The 15,462-nt window shown below is 44.7% G+C and overlaps 2 protein-coding genes across 6 annotated transcripts in view; one reads left to right on the forward strand and one right to left on the reverse strand.

Moving 5' to 3' along the window:
• The window catches only part of LNX1 (ligand of numb-protein X 1), a 205,951-nt gene that overhangs the window by 111,958 nt on the left and 78,531 nt on the right, over window positions 1–15,462 (reverse strand). For 4 of the 5 annotated variants that reach the window (XM_021939136.2, XM_021939137.1, XM_021939139.1 and 1 more), the window contains one exon: window positions 12,663–13,128. In XM_021939136.2, the coding sequence (XP_021794828.1) occupies window positions 12,663–13,042 (380 nt within the window). In that variant the 5' untranslated portion in view covers window positions 13,043–13,128. Of the gene's footprint in view, window positions 1–3,218; window positions 5,147–12,662; window positions 13,129–15,462 lie in introns of those variants that run through there. The other variant, XM_017958818.3, reaches the window with a different exon arrangement.
• On the forward strand, window positions 14,618–15,457 carry LOC103884457 (COMM domain-containing protein 5). The gene is made up of 2 exons (XM_031664823.1): window positions 14,618–15,319; window positions 15,356–15,457. Exons 1-2 carry the CDS (start codon window positions 14,618–14,620, stop codon window positions 15,455–15,457), a joined length of 804 nt encoding a protein of 267 aa, XP_031520683.1.

Genomic DNA, 15,462 nt, shown 5'->3' on the forward strand with positions numbered 1-15,462 from the left:
TCTACTAAAAATACAAAAATTAGCCAGGTGTGGTGGTGGGCACCTGTAATCCCAGGTACTCAGGAGGCTGAGGCAGGAGAATCACTTGAACCCGGGAGGCGGAGGTTGCAGCTAGCTGAAATTGTGCCACTGCACTCCACCCTGGGCAACAGAGTGAGATTCTGTCTCAAAACAACAACAACAAAAAACAACAACAAAAAAAATTCCTGCTTTGCTCCTGTAGGCATTTGACTTTGAGAAACCTGGGCCACATGCTAAATTTGAATCCATGTACTGGATTAGTTCCAGTGTCTGAGCTAGGCATGAACTCAGGAAGACAAGAGTGCATTGGTGTTAGAGAGAAAGGAAAATCCAGGAGGGTCTGTGCATCTGGAAGCATAAGGAATACAGGGCAAGCTTCCCCTAGTGCCAGGAGTCCAAAGCTAAGATAAAGGGTGGAGGAAGCCCAGCAGATACCCCGAGCTCTGCCTGCTTTTGGGATCCTATGACCCAGAGTAGGTAAGAGAAGGCCTCCATCTTGGACATGCAGCCATCACCCATCATTCCTGCTCCTAAGGGTGCTAAACTGGCCCAGCAGCCTTATTTACTGTTCCAAATGATAGTTTTTCAAGCTTTGGTGACAATCACAGCTAGCTCCTAACCTTTTTGCTTGTGCCACTTACCATCCCTGAAATACTTCCTCTTTCTACCCGTTTCTACCTCATTCCTCTAAGCACTTCAAGATGCAGCTTAAACCCCCAACTCCCAACTGGAAGCTTTCCCTGATCAATTTCACCAGTGTAGACAATCTCTCCCTCCTCTCAATTTACTACCTACTCTACTTATAAATGACTTATTTCCATCTGCCTTGAATCATTCCTTATATCTCTTATGTGTATAAATTTCAGCTTCTCAATCAGACTGTCAACTCCTAGAGAGGAGGTACCATGCTTCAATTCTTATTGCCTGGATTCCTTAGAGAACACTACAGTACCTGAAATGTGTCACTAATTCACTGAGTAATTATCCCCAGTAGCATCAGGGAACAGCTGCACAGAACTCTCTCACAAAGCATACACAGCAACTGGAAGCTTCTAAGAAAGTCAGATAAATGTGGAAACACCATCCTGGCAATTCCCTAGCATCATACTTTCATAGATTCCCTGTGTCCATTCAGTTATTCAGTAAAAATGTTGCCTTTGATTCATGTACTTGTAGAAGAGAAAATTATTAAGTAGTATAAGGGCCTTCCTTCAATTAGGCTATAAAACTGAAAGTAAACAAATGGAAAGATTCCTCAATAGCAGGAATCTTTGTGTAGGAATAGCAGGAATCTGTAGTCAGTGGAGTGGTGGCCCCCAAAAGATGTCTACCCAGAACCTGTAAACGTGACCGTATTTGGAATAAGGGTCTTATAGATGCAATTAAAGATCTCAAGATAAGATTACCATGGAGTATCCAAGTAGGCCCTAAATCCAATGATAAGTATCCTTATAAGAAGAGGAGAAGGCAAAGAGAATTAAAGAGGACACTGAGGAGAAGGCCATGTGCAGACAGTTGGAGGCAGAGGTAGAGTTATGCAGCCACAAGCCAAGGAACACCTGCAGCGCCACCCCCACCCCCTACAAAACTAGAAGAATGCAAGAAAGCATTCTCCCCTTTAGCCTTCATAGGGAGCACGACCTTGCTGACACCTTGAGTTCAAGCTTCTGGATGCCAGAACTGTGGGAGAATAAATTTCTGTTGTTTTAAGATACCCAACTTGGGTTGATTCATGACAGCAACCCTAGGAAAACAACATAGCAATGAAGAAGGATAGCGGATGGGAATGGGTGGGCAGGGAAGAATATCATTGCACTGAATTTCAAAGATCCCAACCTCAGCATCCATTGAGAGAGGAATGAGCCTTTTCATAATCTCTGCCACTGTCTGTTTGTCTAGAAAAGCTTCTGCAAGGTCATTATTTCCTCAGAGATGCTCATGATTCAGATTTAAGCTAGATACTTTCTCTTGGATCCTGGGGTTACATTCCAGTAAGATGGGACCAGATAATCCTGAAATGCAGAACAAATGATCTGCTTCCAAGAACCTAGCTCTATTTATCAAAGAGCACCTGCTGTGTTAAACAAATTGGCTGGTCCAGCTAATTACAAAGGAGGCAGGGGCTACCACCACAGAGTCATGGGTGGTAGCACTATCTAAATGTGACCAGACAAGCTTTTTTGATCTGGGCTCTAGGAACTCTATTTAAAGTCTCTGTTTTCATTTGCTCACTGACTGTAATTTACACATAAGTCAACCCTTGCTATTTTTCCCGTCTAGTTAGGTTCGTAAGGAGGAATACATTTGCAAATGTTCCAAACACGAGGCACACACAGCAACACTTTTCATATGATTGTTAGAAGCCGTTCACATCAGTCTGTAATCCTTATTCAAAGCTTACTAACAAAAGGAGCTGGAAAAATATCACTAGAGGTTGGTGACACGAGGCATTTGCTTGCATAAAATGGACATGGGTCATGTAGGAAATTGTGTTTATTTTTCAGAGATGCACAATCATGTATTTAGGGGTGATATGTCATGATGGCTACAATTTGCTCCGGACCATTGCAGCAAAAAATATATGAAGGAAATGTGGCAAAATATTAACCATTAAATCAAGGCAATGGAAATATGGGTGCTCAAGGCATATTTCTTTGTATCCCATAGGTTTAAAAAGCATCAAAAATAAAAATAACATGGATATAAATGTTTTATACATAGGGTTTTGTTTTTGGGGTTTTTTTTTTTTGCTGATACTATACCTGTTTTCAGGTATAGAGACTGTCTCAATAAAGGGACGATGCCTGCTTGCAATTATAAATACCCAACAGAGGCAACAGATCTATGCGTACAAATTCTATTCTTAACTGCTCTTCAGTTCTATTTACAGAAGGAAGAGAAGTTACATCTATTGAGGAAAAAGAGTACCCCAAAAAAAGCAGCACTGGCACTGAAGCAGGAAAAAAATGCCTTGTTGAGAAAGCACTGCATCTGTTAATATGGGGCTTTTTTGTCAAGTCACAGACAGCTAAGCATGCCGCTTTAAACTGCTGGCAGGGCGCTTTGTCCAAGTGCATCTAGTGTGTGTAGAATTTATTCCTCTAAATGGATATATCAGCTAGGGAATGGACTTGGGTCCCACCCCCAACGTACTAGGCACATAAACAGACACAGGCACGGACAGAGAGGGGACTCACAGTTCCGAATACAGGAAGTGCAGGTTGCCCACATTGTCAATGTAGTTAGCAGGACTGAGCCAAGGCAAGACCAGCAGCAGAAGCGCCTTCATTCTCCGAGCAGTGTGCTGCCTTCTCCCTGGCCACCTTCTGTCAGCTACAAGGGCCCAAACCAGCCAAGCTCCTTCAAGCAAACCTTGCCATGCCCCCACAATCAGTAGATCATAAAGAATTTGACTGAGAACCTTTAGATTAAGCCACGTTAATAAATCACGGGCCCGTAAGAAGATTATGCTCTCTGATTCTCAGATAAGAGGATGTAGGAATGCAAGGAGCCACCATGGTTGGCGAGAGAGCTTAGGCTGAGAGCAGGCAGGCTGATGCCCAGGAAAGGAACCAGCCCCTCCTGCAGGATGCGGACTGGTTCTTAGGAAGCAGCTGGTACATTTACATCACCGGCTGGGAGCAGACAGGCTGGGAGTTAAAGTGTGTTGGAAGAGGGCATGAGCATGGCACATTCAGACCCCACGTGTGAATAATTAAACAATGAAAAGCTGCCCTCCAGTTTGCTAGAGCGACACTGTAAGAAATTCCCATCTTTGGAGCAGCCTGGAGATCTGAGCTTAAAGCAAGCATTCAGATATTATAACACAGGAGCGGCTGAAACATGAACCAACCCCACCTTCCTCCAGCACTGTATGTATATTTAGAGTACGATTTAAAACATTTCACCGATCACCGTCTTGACTACACTGACACATGAAAGAGATGCGACAGTCACAGCTTCCTTGCTAATTTTGAAAATTGGCTCTAGAGAAGAATAGGCTGTGCCATTCTCTGTCAGAATAACAAAGAGCCTGGATAGACATAAAGTTCTGTCAAAACAACGTACAGGTTCCTGTTTGGTGAGGAAATGAGTCACTCCATTCTTCCTTCTCCCTGGGGGGATTGAATTGAGCTCTGAAACCAGCTGTATGACCCTTGCTGTTTCATTTAAGCTCCCAAGCCTCAGTCACCTTCCCTTTGAAATGGCGCTAATCATGCCTTACCTGCCTGGTTTGTCAGGGACTAGGCCACCTCCCCTCTTCCAGCTTTAAGACCTGGGATTTGAGACTGCGCTACCGGCCTCCACACTAAGACTTCTTTGCAGGCCTAAGCTCTGGAATGCCACAGAAGCCCCCAGGACGCTCTCTTACCCCATATTCAAGACGATTAAATTCCATTTTGCCAACTCAAGACCAGAATCTTAATAGAAATGGCTCAAAGGGATAATTACATTCATCACATTAATGACAGCCAAGCCATGATAGCAAACTCCACTCCACAAGAAGAAGAGCAGAGAACAGTCTACAGGATGAGGCCAATTGCGATGAATTGGGTAGTCATTAGGAATTTGGCATCAGTGGCAGGGCTAAAAGAGTTTAAATACAGAAGACTCTCAGAATGTGCAGATTTAATTTCTACAGTTTACAGTGGAGATGAATAACCTTGATAAAACATGGGATGTAATCATTCATAATTTTGTTGAGGTCCAAATTGGAATTCTATTCTCCATAAGGCTGCTCTGCAAGAGTGAGTCAGAGCTCATGGAAAGCGGTAGAAAGGAAGTTAAGTTTGATATTTAGGTGCTGGGGTTAGAGAAGCTTGCGATTAGAGTTCTAGCTCTGCCGTATACTAGCTGTATGACACTGGGCATGTTTGCTTCACCTTTCTGAACCTTCATGTCCTCCCCTGTAAAAGAAAGACAATAGTAATAGTGCTTAACTCAGAGTGCTGGTAAGAAGGTGAAATGAGGCAATGCCCATAAACAACAAAGGGCTTCATGAGTATTAGCTTAAGGTTATTGTATTTTATTTTTTTCAGAGATGGGGGTCTTGCTCTGTCACCCAGGCTGTAGTGCTATAGCACAATTATACCTCACTGCAGTGGTGAACTCCTGAGCTCAAGCAATCCTCCTGCCTCAGCCTCCCAAGTAGCTGGGACTACAAGTGCATGCCACCATGCCTGGCTGAAAAAAAAAAAAAAAAAAAAAAATTTAAATCTTTTTCAGAGATGAGGGTCCCTCTATGTTACCCAGGCTGGTCTTGAACTTTTGGTCTCAAGTGATATTCCTGCCTTAACCTTCAAGTAGCTAGGATTATAGGTGTGAGCCGCTGCACCTGGGCCCACTGTTGTTAACAACTATTAGCGATAGTGAATGAACCTACCTGGAAGCTTAACGTCTATCTCCAAGAGGCTTTGTTATTCTTTTCTTATCCCTTCTTTCCTCCTATACTATTAGGGAAGTGACATGTTATAGTCTTATCCTAAATATGGAGTTTCACAAAGTCCTGAAACATACTCTTCTTGGATGTCTAAGACCTCCTGTATAGATCAGAATTCTTAAGTAGCATGATGTATTATAAAGGTCGTGGACTTCATATTGGTATTGGATTGTATTTCTGACGATCTTGGACATGTCAGATTGCTTCTGACATTTGATACATCTTTTATTAAAAAAGGATGCCTGCCCATTCACCACCTTGCATTTAAAGGGGATGAAATTAATTAATGTGACTGCAATATAAACATTAACGTAAGGTTTTCTGTTGTTTTTTTATGTCACTATTGCAACCGCTGCTGGTTGCCTATCAAATATTTAATCTCCCCTTCTTCCTTGTAACAGAACCCAGGTTTTGTTTATTCTGGTACTACACGTACACTGTCTCACAGATGGGCAGCAGTATAACACAATAGTGACTAATGAGGTATAAGTAGAAATTACTGTGTAAGGCATCGCAGAAGGCTCTTTAAAGGGAGGTGTCTCCATTGGCACATCGTATTTTTCCCTGCCTGCCTAATTCTTTCTGCCTGGAACTTGTACATGACACTGAGGCATGCAGCCATTTTGAGACCGTGAGGTGACAAACTTGAGGATGAAAGCTAAACCGATTCCTGCTGGCATCATGTCATGGCAAAATCATAGTAATCCTGGGCTTCCCACCCCTAGGCTTTGTGTTACACGAGAAAAACAAAACTTCTACCTGGTTAAACCAATATAACATAATTTTCTATTACCTGCCATCCAATGTAATCCTAATTAATACAATCCCTTGGGGCTAAAACCCTATCTCAAATGGACAGAGATTGCTCCATGGCTTCCTTGCCAGTAAACAGCCCTAACTCTAATCCTTGCCCTATTCTTTGCCTGGCTGTCCTATTTATCCTTAAATGTTATCTCAGATATCACTGATCATCTCCTATTTTCTTGTTTCTTTTCTCTTCACTAAACAGGGTTTATTTAGGGGCCAGGAAAATGTTGGGTTCAGAGTTAGAAGGTCGCAGTAAGGTTGTATGTCAAAGCACAATTATTATGAGATGTTTAGTCCGGCTGAAATGACCAGCAAGACTAGTACATGCTTACTTTTCATAGGTAGTCCCCTGTATTTCTTTTCTTTTCTTTCTTTTTTTTTTTTGAGATGGAGTCTCACTCTGTCACCAGGCTGGAGTACAATGGGGCGATCTTGGCTCACTGCAACCTCTGCCTCCCGGGTTCAAGCGATTCTCCTGCCTTAGCCTCCTGAGTAGCTGGGACTACAGGCACGCACCATGATGCCCAGCTAATTTTTGTATTTTTAGTAGAGATGAGGTTTCACCATGTTGGCCAGGATGGTCTTGATGTCTTGATCTTATGATCTGCCCACCGCAGCCTCCCAAAGTGTTGGGATTACAAGCCACTCTGCCTGGCCCTCCCTGTATTTCTTCTTTCAATAAAGTCTTCCCCACTTTGTAGATAGCTAGCTGTGTGGTCCTGAACACACTACCCTGGATGGAAGTAAAGGTCAACAGAGGTTCCAGGGTAGACCTTTGGAGAAGAAACTCCCAGGACATTGGATGCAAAGTTAATCAGGAAAATATTCCCGGCCAGCCTTCAGCCACGTGTGTCTTGGGCCAATTGCATCACGTTTTTATTCATGGCTCTTTTCAAATTATTGAACAATGAACTCTGTATTCATACTAGTAAATACTTGAGGAGGGTCAGTTTTATTTTCTTCCATTTTTAGAAAATAAAAGAGTAGGTGCAGCAAACCACCATGGCACACATACACCTATGTAACAAACCTGCACGTTCTGTACGTGTATCCCAGAACTTAAAAAAGAAAAAGAAAAAGAAAAGGAAAAAGGAGAGAAAGTAAAGGGCAAAGTGACTTGTCCTATGAAACTATTCACGTGTGTTTTCAACTTCTTTCTTTTACCTTTCAAAGGTCATTTCCTTAGAGGCAGAAATCACAACTTATTTTTCTTTAATTTAGGGTCTGACCCTATTGTGAATCCTTGCTAAATACTGTGTATGCAGATGATGAAATTACACAATGAAAATGTGGTCTTGAGCCTAAAATAAGTCTCGTTCAGGATCAAGAAGTAAAAGCTTGGCTTCCACACATACTGTCATTGAAAGTCTGGGTCAAGAGAGATGAGCAGATGGGCCGTCTGCAGGGGCCCCACTACATACTGGTAATGGCCTCCAGTTAGGAAGGCTGCCATTCAACTCAATAAGTCCATCTCCCCCTGGGAATTCTCTACAGTAGACCCATGTGATGGGAGTCTGTAAGCATCTAAGAGGGCAGAAATCAACAGAATTAGCCAGAAGGTTCCAACTGCTAGCTCCAAACTCAGATTTATTCCCATACAGGAGCTCTCTAGTCTGAAAGCAGAAACAGTTGTCCAAGTAATCAAGATCTAGCCAGTCATGCATACCTGCAGCCAGTCCTAAATGTTTTACTCAAGTATTTATATTTAGTAGACAAATATTATTTACAAATGAAACGCATTCTGGAGAAAACAGGCAGCAGTTGTTTAAAGATGTGATGCTGTTTGCCTGTACCCTGACTTAAGTCTCCTGTTGGGTAACAGGTGCAGAATTTTCAGTTAGACAGGAAGCATAAATTCAGGGGATTATTGTACAACAAGGTGATTATAGATAATAACAATGTATTGTGCAGTAGAAAATTACTGAGTACATTTTAAGTGTTTTCATCACAAAAATGGTACATATATGAGGTAATGCATGTCGATTGGCTTGCTTTAGCCATTTCACAATATATACATATTTTAAAACATCATATTGTACACCATAAATATATATAATATGTACATGTCAATTGAAAAAATAAAATTTGGGCCTGGTGCAGTGACTCAAGCCTGTAATTCCAGAACTTTGAGAGGCCAAGGCAGATCACGAGGTCAGGAGATCGAGACCATCCTGGCTAACATGGTTAAAAACCTGTCCCTACTTAAAATACAAAAAATTAGCCAGGCGTGGTGGCAGGCACCTGTATTCCCAGCTACTCGGGAGGCTGAGGCAGGAGAATGGCATGAATCCGGGAGGCGGAGCTTGCAGTGAACCGAGATCACGCCACTGCACTCCAGCCTGGGTGACAGAGTGAGATTCCATCTCAAAATAAATAAATTTAAAAAAGTAAAACAATTATATTTAGATGCATATTTATTGAATAAAGTAATGTTAAAGATCAAGCAAACCAATGCAAAATTTATAAACAAAAGCTATGACAAGACTCCCGTACAAGCGGCCACCAGCTTGGAGGCCTCACAGAGAAAGGTAAACACTTGCCTCTTAGTTTTCTAAATTCAAGAGACTCCAGAGGTATTAACTACTTCTTAGGTATTCTTCTTAATATCCCTCCTAAGGGGAGGAAGAGGGGGCCTACTGGCCCATTACAGGCCCAAAGCCCAAGAGAGATCCACAGTCTGATTCTAGGTTAGCTTCAAATTCTTCTTTTTTTTTTTTTTTTTGAGACAGAGTCTCACTCTGTCACCCAGGCTGGAGTATAGTGGCATGACCTCAGCTCACTGCAACCTCCGCCTCCCAGGTTCCAGCGATTCTCCTGCCTCAGCCTCCTGAGTAGTTGGGATTATAGGCGCCCGTCACCACGCCTGGTTAATTTTTGAATTTTTGGTAGAGACGGGGTTCACCATGCTGGTCTTGAACTCCTGACCTCGTGATCCACCCGCCTTGGCCTCCCAAAATGCTGGGATTATAGGCATGGGCCACCGCGCCCAGGCAGGTTAGCTTCAAATTCTTAATCCTTGCCAATAAAACGTCCAGGGGGTGGGAGGCGAAGGACTGTATATATTAGGCATATGGTGACTAATACATACAACATATTTTTGGAAATGTTTTCAACCTACTTAGGAAGCAGAAGTGTGGAGGCTTGAGAGCATGTGTTGAGGCCCACGCCTCCCTGATGTGGGGGCGTCCTCTCCAGAGAGCTGCTGTGGGCGCCTGTGAAGGACTCACTCAGAGGGTGCAACTTAAAAAGGTGACTCACTTTCAGTTTTGGGTTTTCTCCTCACTGCCGTTTTCCAAACATGCATCTCATTGTCAGCTGAGTGTTCTTCAAGACTCTATCTCGGCCTTCCTTGAGGTGTGTGTGGGTCACACGGGCTGCATGGGCTAAGGGTGAATGAAATTCCCAGTCTGCTTCAGGCAGCTGAGGGGTACCTGTGTCATCTTTCTCCTGAAGACCTCACAGATTTCCGACAGTCTCCTCCTAGCCCTTCCCCTTCCCCACCTCCCTTCTGGCCTAACCCTCAGATCCATCTTCTCCCTATTTTTAGAAGCACTCTCAGCCCCAAAACAGTCCTGGATGAGGGAATGAGGAGGAGTGGCTGGATTTTGACTTTCTCCCCAGAGGATGCCTCCAATACTGTCTTCTGTCTCCCCACTTTTACTCCTGGGGTGGGCAGAATAATTATTCCCCAAAGATGTCCATCTCCTAATCTTCAGAACCTCTGAGTATATCACTTCATATGGCAAAAGGGACTTTGCAGATGTAATTAAGAATCTTTTTTTTTTTTTTTTTGAGATGGAGTCTTGCTCTGTTGCCCAGGCTGGAGTGCAGTGGTGCAATCTTGGCTTACGGCAGCCTCTGCCTCCCGGGTTCAAGTGATTCTCATGCCTCAGCCTCCCAAGTAGCTGGGATTGTAGGCTTAGGCCACCATGCCCAGCTAATTTTTATATTTTTAGTAGAGACAGGGTTTCACTATGTTAGCCAAATTGGTCTCAAACTCCTGATCTCAAGTGATCTGCCCGCCTCCACCTCCCAAAGTGCTGGGATTACAGGTGTGAGCCTCCATGCCCCACATAAATTAAGAATCTTGAGATGAAGGAGCCATCTTGGATTATCCAGGTGGGCCCAAGGTAATCACATGAGTTCTTATAGGAGGGAGGCAGGAGGCTCAGAGTCACAGAAGGAGATGTGAGGATGGAAGCAGAAGCCAGAAAGAGCCTGGAAGATGCTATGCGGCTGGCTCTGAAGATGGAAGAAGGGGCCATGAGCCAAGGAAGACAGGCAGCACTAGAAGCTGGAAGAGGCAAGGAAAGGGATTCTGCCCTGAAGCCAACAGGAATGCTACCCTGCTGACACCTCAATGTTAGTCCACCGAGACGTATGTTAGACTTCTGACCCTCAAAACTGTATGATAACAAATTTGTTTTTTCTTTTTTTGAGACAGTCTCTCTTTGTCACTTAGGCTGGAGTGCAGTGGCGCATCACAGCTCACTTCAACCTCAACTCCCAGGCTCAAGCAATCCTCCCACCTTAGCCTCCTGAATCACTAAACCTGCAGGCACACATCACCAGGTCTAATCTTTAAATTTTTTATAGAGATGGGGTCTTGCTATGTTTTCCAGGCTGGTCTCAAGATCCTGGACTCAAGTGATCCTCCTGCCTCAGCCTCTCAAAGTGCTAGGATTACAGGTGTGAGCCAGTGCACCCAGTAATCTGGTTTGTTTTAAGTCTCTAAGTTTGTGATTTGTTACAGCAGCAACAAGAAATGAACACAGCTCCCCAGCACAAATGTATAGCTGCAACATACCAGGAACACGGGGCCATGGTGAGGGTGGAGGGAGCTCTACTGGCTTCTTTCTCCTCCTTGTTCCCCTCATCCCCCTGCCCAGTGTGGCCCCACTCTTGAACATGGCTCTGTGCCAACTCCTGTTGGCATCTACCTCGCCTTTGACTCCAGACCTACTTCTTTCCCACCAACGTCTCTCATACCTAGGCAAAACTTTCAGCAAAGGTCACAAATAGACTACCCTACCTATTCCTCCTTCAACCACATCTACTTCTGGGGAATGAGGGAGGTAGGGCATCCTAGTTTAAACACCAGCAATAACAGCTGCAACCCAAAAACCTGAGGTAGAAGCATCTGGCTCAACATCTTGGGGAGAAAAATGAATTCACTGACATAATGAGTATGGAAAACACATGCTAAGCACTACACCCAGGCCATTGCTTTTGATGCAAACTTCCATGTTAGAGAATACATGCAAGTCCCAAAAGACAAAGACTCAGATTCATGACCTAAGGTATGTAACCTTTAAAAAAAAAAATACCTGCACCTGCCTCCTGCCCTTGTCAAGACAGGAACCAGGATAAACACCAGCTTCCAAATTTCCTGTTACAAAATAATTGTGGTATGATCGTTCACCCTTTATTAAGCACTTTAAATGTTCTCATACCCAGGGACATGACAATGTAAGTGGACAAAATAAGAGGCAGCCAGATGGAACAGGTGATGTTAGCCATCAGCAGCGGCAATCACACCAGAATTCTGCCACCAGTGTGGGTGCGGTGTGTGGGTGGGTGTGTGCGTGCATGCACAACTTAGCAACTTGGCCACAAAGTTAGCAGAACAAATTGCTTGGAGGACAAAAATTTCCTAAATTTCTCCTTTTAAAACTTAATTGAGAACACCTCACACCTTCTCAAAGGACAGTTGTGCCTTGTCAATTCCAATATAGAGGAAATTCTAATAATCAAGGGTCAAACTGGGGCACCTTTTTTTCCGTAAGTGAAAAAGCAAGCAGCGCCTATCAGGAAATACTTCTGGGACCCATGAGCCTCAGAGAAAGCTGCTCATATGCCCTCTCTGGCATATTTCACATTTCACAACATACACACATGAGATGAGCTGGTCGCAAAAAGACAAATACCATATGATGTCACTGATATGAAGCACTTAGAGCATATTCATGAAGACAAAAAGTGGAATGGTGGCTGCCAGGGACTGGGGGAAGGTGGAATGGGGAGTTTGTGTTTAATGAATATGGAGTTTCCATTACGGAAGATGAAAAATTTCTAGAGATGGATGGTAGTGATAGTTGCACAATACATGAAAGTACTTAATACCACTGAACTGTATACTCATAGTGGTTAAAAATGGTAAACTTTATGTTACATTTTATTACAATTTAAAAAAAATCCCATAAACACACACACACAACACAACTCCACCAAATGCTATTTCCTCACACTGAACCACGACCATAAACACCTATGTGTTTTTGTGTTTTGAATGGATCATTTTGTTGGTTGCAACCCCTCAGGAGACTGGGGGGTGGAGGGGTCCAGCTGTCCCTCTTGGGGGCGGGGCTTCCCAGCTCACTGGTGAGGGACCTACCTGGTTTGAAAGTGATGCTCGAGGTCGCAGCGCTGCAATACCTGGGCGCAGTGCTCCCTAAATGGGCAGGTCACCAGCAGCTTGTTGAGGAGTTTGTTGACCAGGATGCTGGACTTCTTGCAGTGCTGCAGAACCAGAGACTTGCGGTCCATGGGGCAGAAGTCCTTCTCCACCAGGAAGTTGGTGAGGCAGAGGGTGCAGTAGGTGTGTCCACATGGAGTGTCCAGGGGGTCCAGCAAAGCCTGCAGGCAGATGTGGCAGATGAGGTCATCATCCACATCCTCCGGGTAGCTGTAGAAGTGGTTTTCCTCCAAGGAGTGGGCTTGGCCGCACACGGCACACAGGGCTTCAGGGTCATTGGCAGACTCTGGCTGGTTCATGGTCGATTGGAGAGCAGTATAACAGGAAACTCAGTCACACAGTATTTCCTCAGGAGCAAGTCGAGATCTAGGAGCCATCCACACACCTAAAAGAGAACAAGAAGGCTCACTTTTGCCTCCCAGCACATGAAAGACTTATGCTTATGGTAGACATGAGACAGTGCTGCCAGTGCATGGCGAATTGAGCTACGATTCAGAAAGCCATGGTTTAATGTCCACTCTGGAGTAACTGACAGGACCTTGGGCAAGCCCCATGGCCTCCTCGTGCCTCTGTTTTTCCACACATGCCAGTAGGAATAATGTTCACCTTTAACATCCTCACATTGGTGTGGTAAGAATCATTTGGAAAGTATCTGGGAAATGCCTAAAGTAACTCCAAAAAATGTAATTTGTTAAGAAAATTAAATAGATCAGTGATTTATAAAATTCTTGTCAGATCAGGACAAGAAAAAAAAAAAAACAAAACAGTTAATACTGTGATGGCTCTTATCTTTCTTCCCCATCTTTCTCCCAAACTCAGAAAATGTAGGAGATCACAGCTTTCAACTAAGTCATCTGAGAGGAAATAGTGTCGTTGAGCCTTTCATATTTTCACTATGATAAATGCACTGTTGTCTCCTGTACGCATTTTACTCAGTTGGTCATTAGTGGCTAAGTGGGCTCTGGACACATTGTCTGGGTTCAAATCCCACCACTACGGGCCAGTGATTTCAGACTCTGTTTTCACATCTGTAAAATGGAGATAATCACAGGCTACTTCATAGAACTCTTGTGGGGATGAAATGAGATATGATACATAAAGCTCTTAGATTTGCATTTACTACATACTAGGCACTCAATAATTCTTACATGTATTTGTTACTGAATTCATTGTCTCTGGTCTAGCTCTGTTAGCTCAGAAACTGAAAGCTAGAGCTCCTATAAGGTGCCTTTAAGCTTTGTTCTAATAGGATTCTTTTATTCCATTAGATATTTCTTTCTTTTTTTTTTTCAGATGGACTCTTGCTCTGTTGCCCAGGCTAGAGCGCAGTGGCACGATCTCTGCTCACTGCAACCGCTGCCTCCCAGATTCAAGTGATTCTCCTGCCTCAGCCTCCCGAGTAGCTGGGATTACAGGCGCATGCCACCATGCCTGGCTAATTTTTGTATTTTAGTAGAGACAGGGTTTCGCCATGTTGACCAGGCTGGTCTTGAACTCCTGGCCTCAAGAGATCCACATGCCTTGGCCTCCCAAAGTGCTGGGTTTACAGGTGTGAGACCCCATGCCCAGCCTAGATATTTCTTTTAAACAGTAGAATACTATTGCAATACATATTTTCCTTTAACGTAGATAGGAGTCAACAATAATCAAGTTTTTCAACATGCTTGCTTTGCATCTAGGAAGTCTCCTGGGTGAACAGTCAATAAATAGTTTTCAAGCACCAGCTCTGAGCTAGGTTGTGAGTTGGATATGCAGACCTTTGAGAGAGACTTAAAGGATATGCTTCTGCCCTCAGGGAGTCCCCATTCCAGAGGTGACATGGAGACGCACACAAGTAGGAGCCCAGTGCAAACTAGAGCCCTGGGTCAACTTTCATGGTGATTAAGAATCTCGCCTCGGGACCAGGCCCGCTTTTGGCTGCATCGACTGGGGATCGTTGGCACCAGGTATGTGCATCTGGGACCGACCCCCTGGGCTGGCTAATCAAGGAGGAAGCAGCAGCAGTGTCTGCTGTGGGGGCTGCAGCTCTGTACCTGCATCATCCTGGTGATAGTCACAGTGGCCAAGTGGGTTTCTTGGGGGCCCAGCTTCCTCCAGAGGTGGCAGCAATGGCCCAGCTACTAGGGGACCTAAACAGGAGCACGTTCAGAAAATTGCTGAAGTTTGTGGTCAGCAGCCTGCAAGGGGAGGACTGCCGAGAGGCTGTGCAGTGTCTTGGGGTCACCGCCAACCTGCCAGAGGAGTGGCTGGGTGTCCTGCTGGCAGGCATGCACACGCTGCTCCAGCAGGCCCTCCATCTGCGCTCCACCAGCCTGAAGCCCAACACCTTCAGGGACCAGCTCCAGGAGCTCTGCATCCCCCAAGACCTGGTCGGGGACTTGGCCAGCATCGTATTTGGGAGCCAGCGACCCATCCTTTATTCTGTGGCCCAGCAGCCAGGGGCCTGGCTGCCCCATGTTGCTGACTTTCAGTGGTGGGTGGATGTGACAATCTCCACCAGTGCCCTGGCTCACTCCCTGCAGCTGAGCGTCCTGATGCAGCTGAAGCTTTCAGATGGGTTAGCATACCGTTTCGAGGTCCCCGTAGACTGCTTCCCCATAGACCGCTTCGAGGTCCCCATAGCCAAGTTCCAGGAGCTGTGGTACAGCATGGCCCTGGTCCTAAAGGAGATGGCAGATCTGGAGAAGAAGTGTGAGTGTGGCCTGCAGGACTGACCCCT

This window comes from Papio anubis, chromosome 3 (genome assembly GCF_008728515.1).
Source record: "Papio anubis isolate 15944 chromosome 3, Panubis1.0, whole genome shotgun sequence".
Taxonomy (NCBI): domain Eukaryota; kingdom Metazoa; phylum Chordata; class Mammalia; order Primates; family Cercopithecidae; genus Papio; species Papio anubis.

What these genes read in the sequence shown, in the direction of transcription:
- LOC103884457 (XM_031664823.1), top strand. Translation starts at nt 14,618, where the DNA reads ATGGTGATTAAGAATCTCGCCTCGGGACCAGGCCCGCTTTTGGCTGCA. An exon ending in GGTTAGCATACCGTTTCGAG is followed by an intron (nt 15,320 to 15,355) that starts GTCCCCGTAGAC and finishes GACCGCTTCGAG; the next exon opens with GTCCCCATAGCCAAGTTCCA.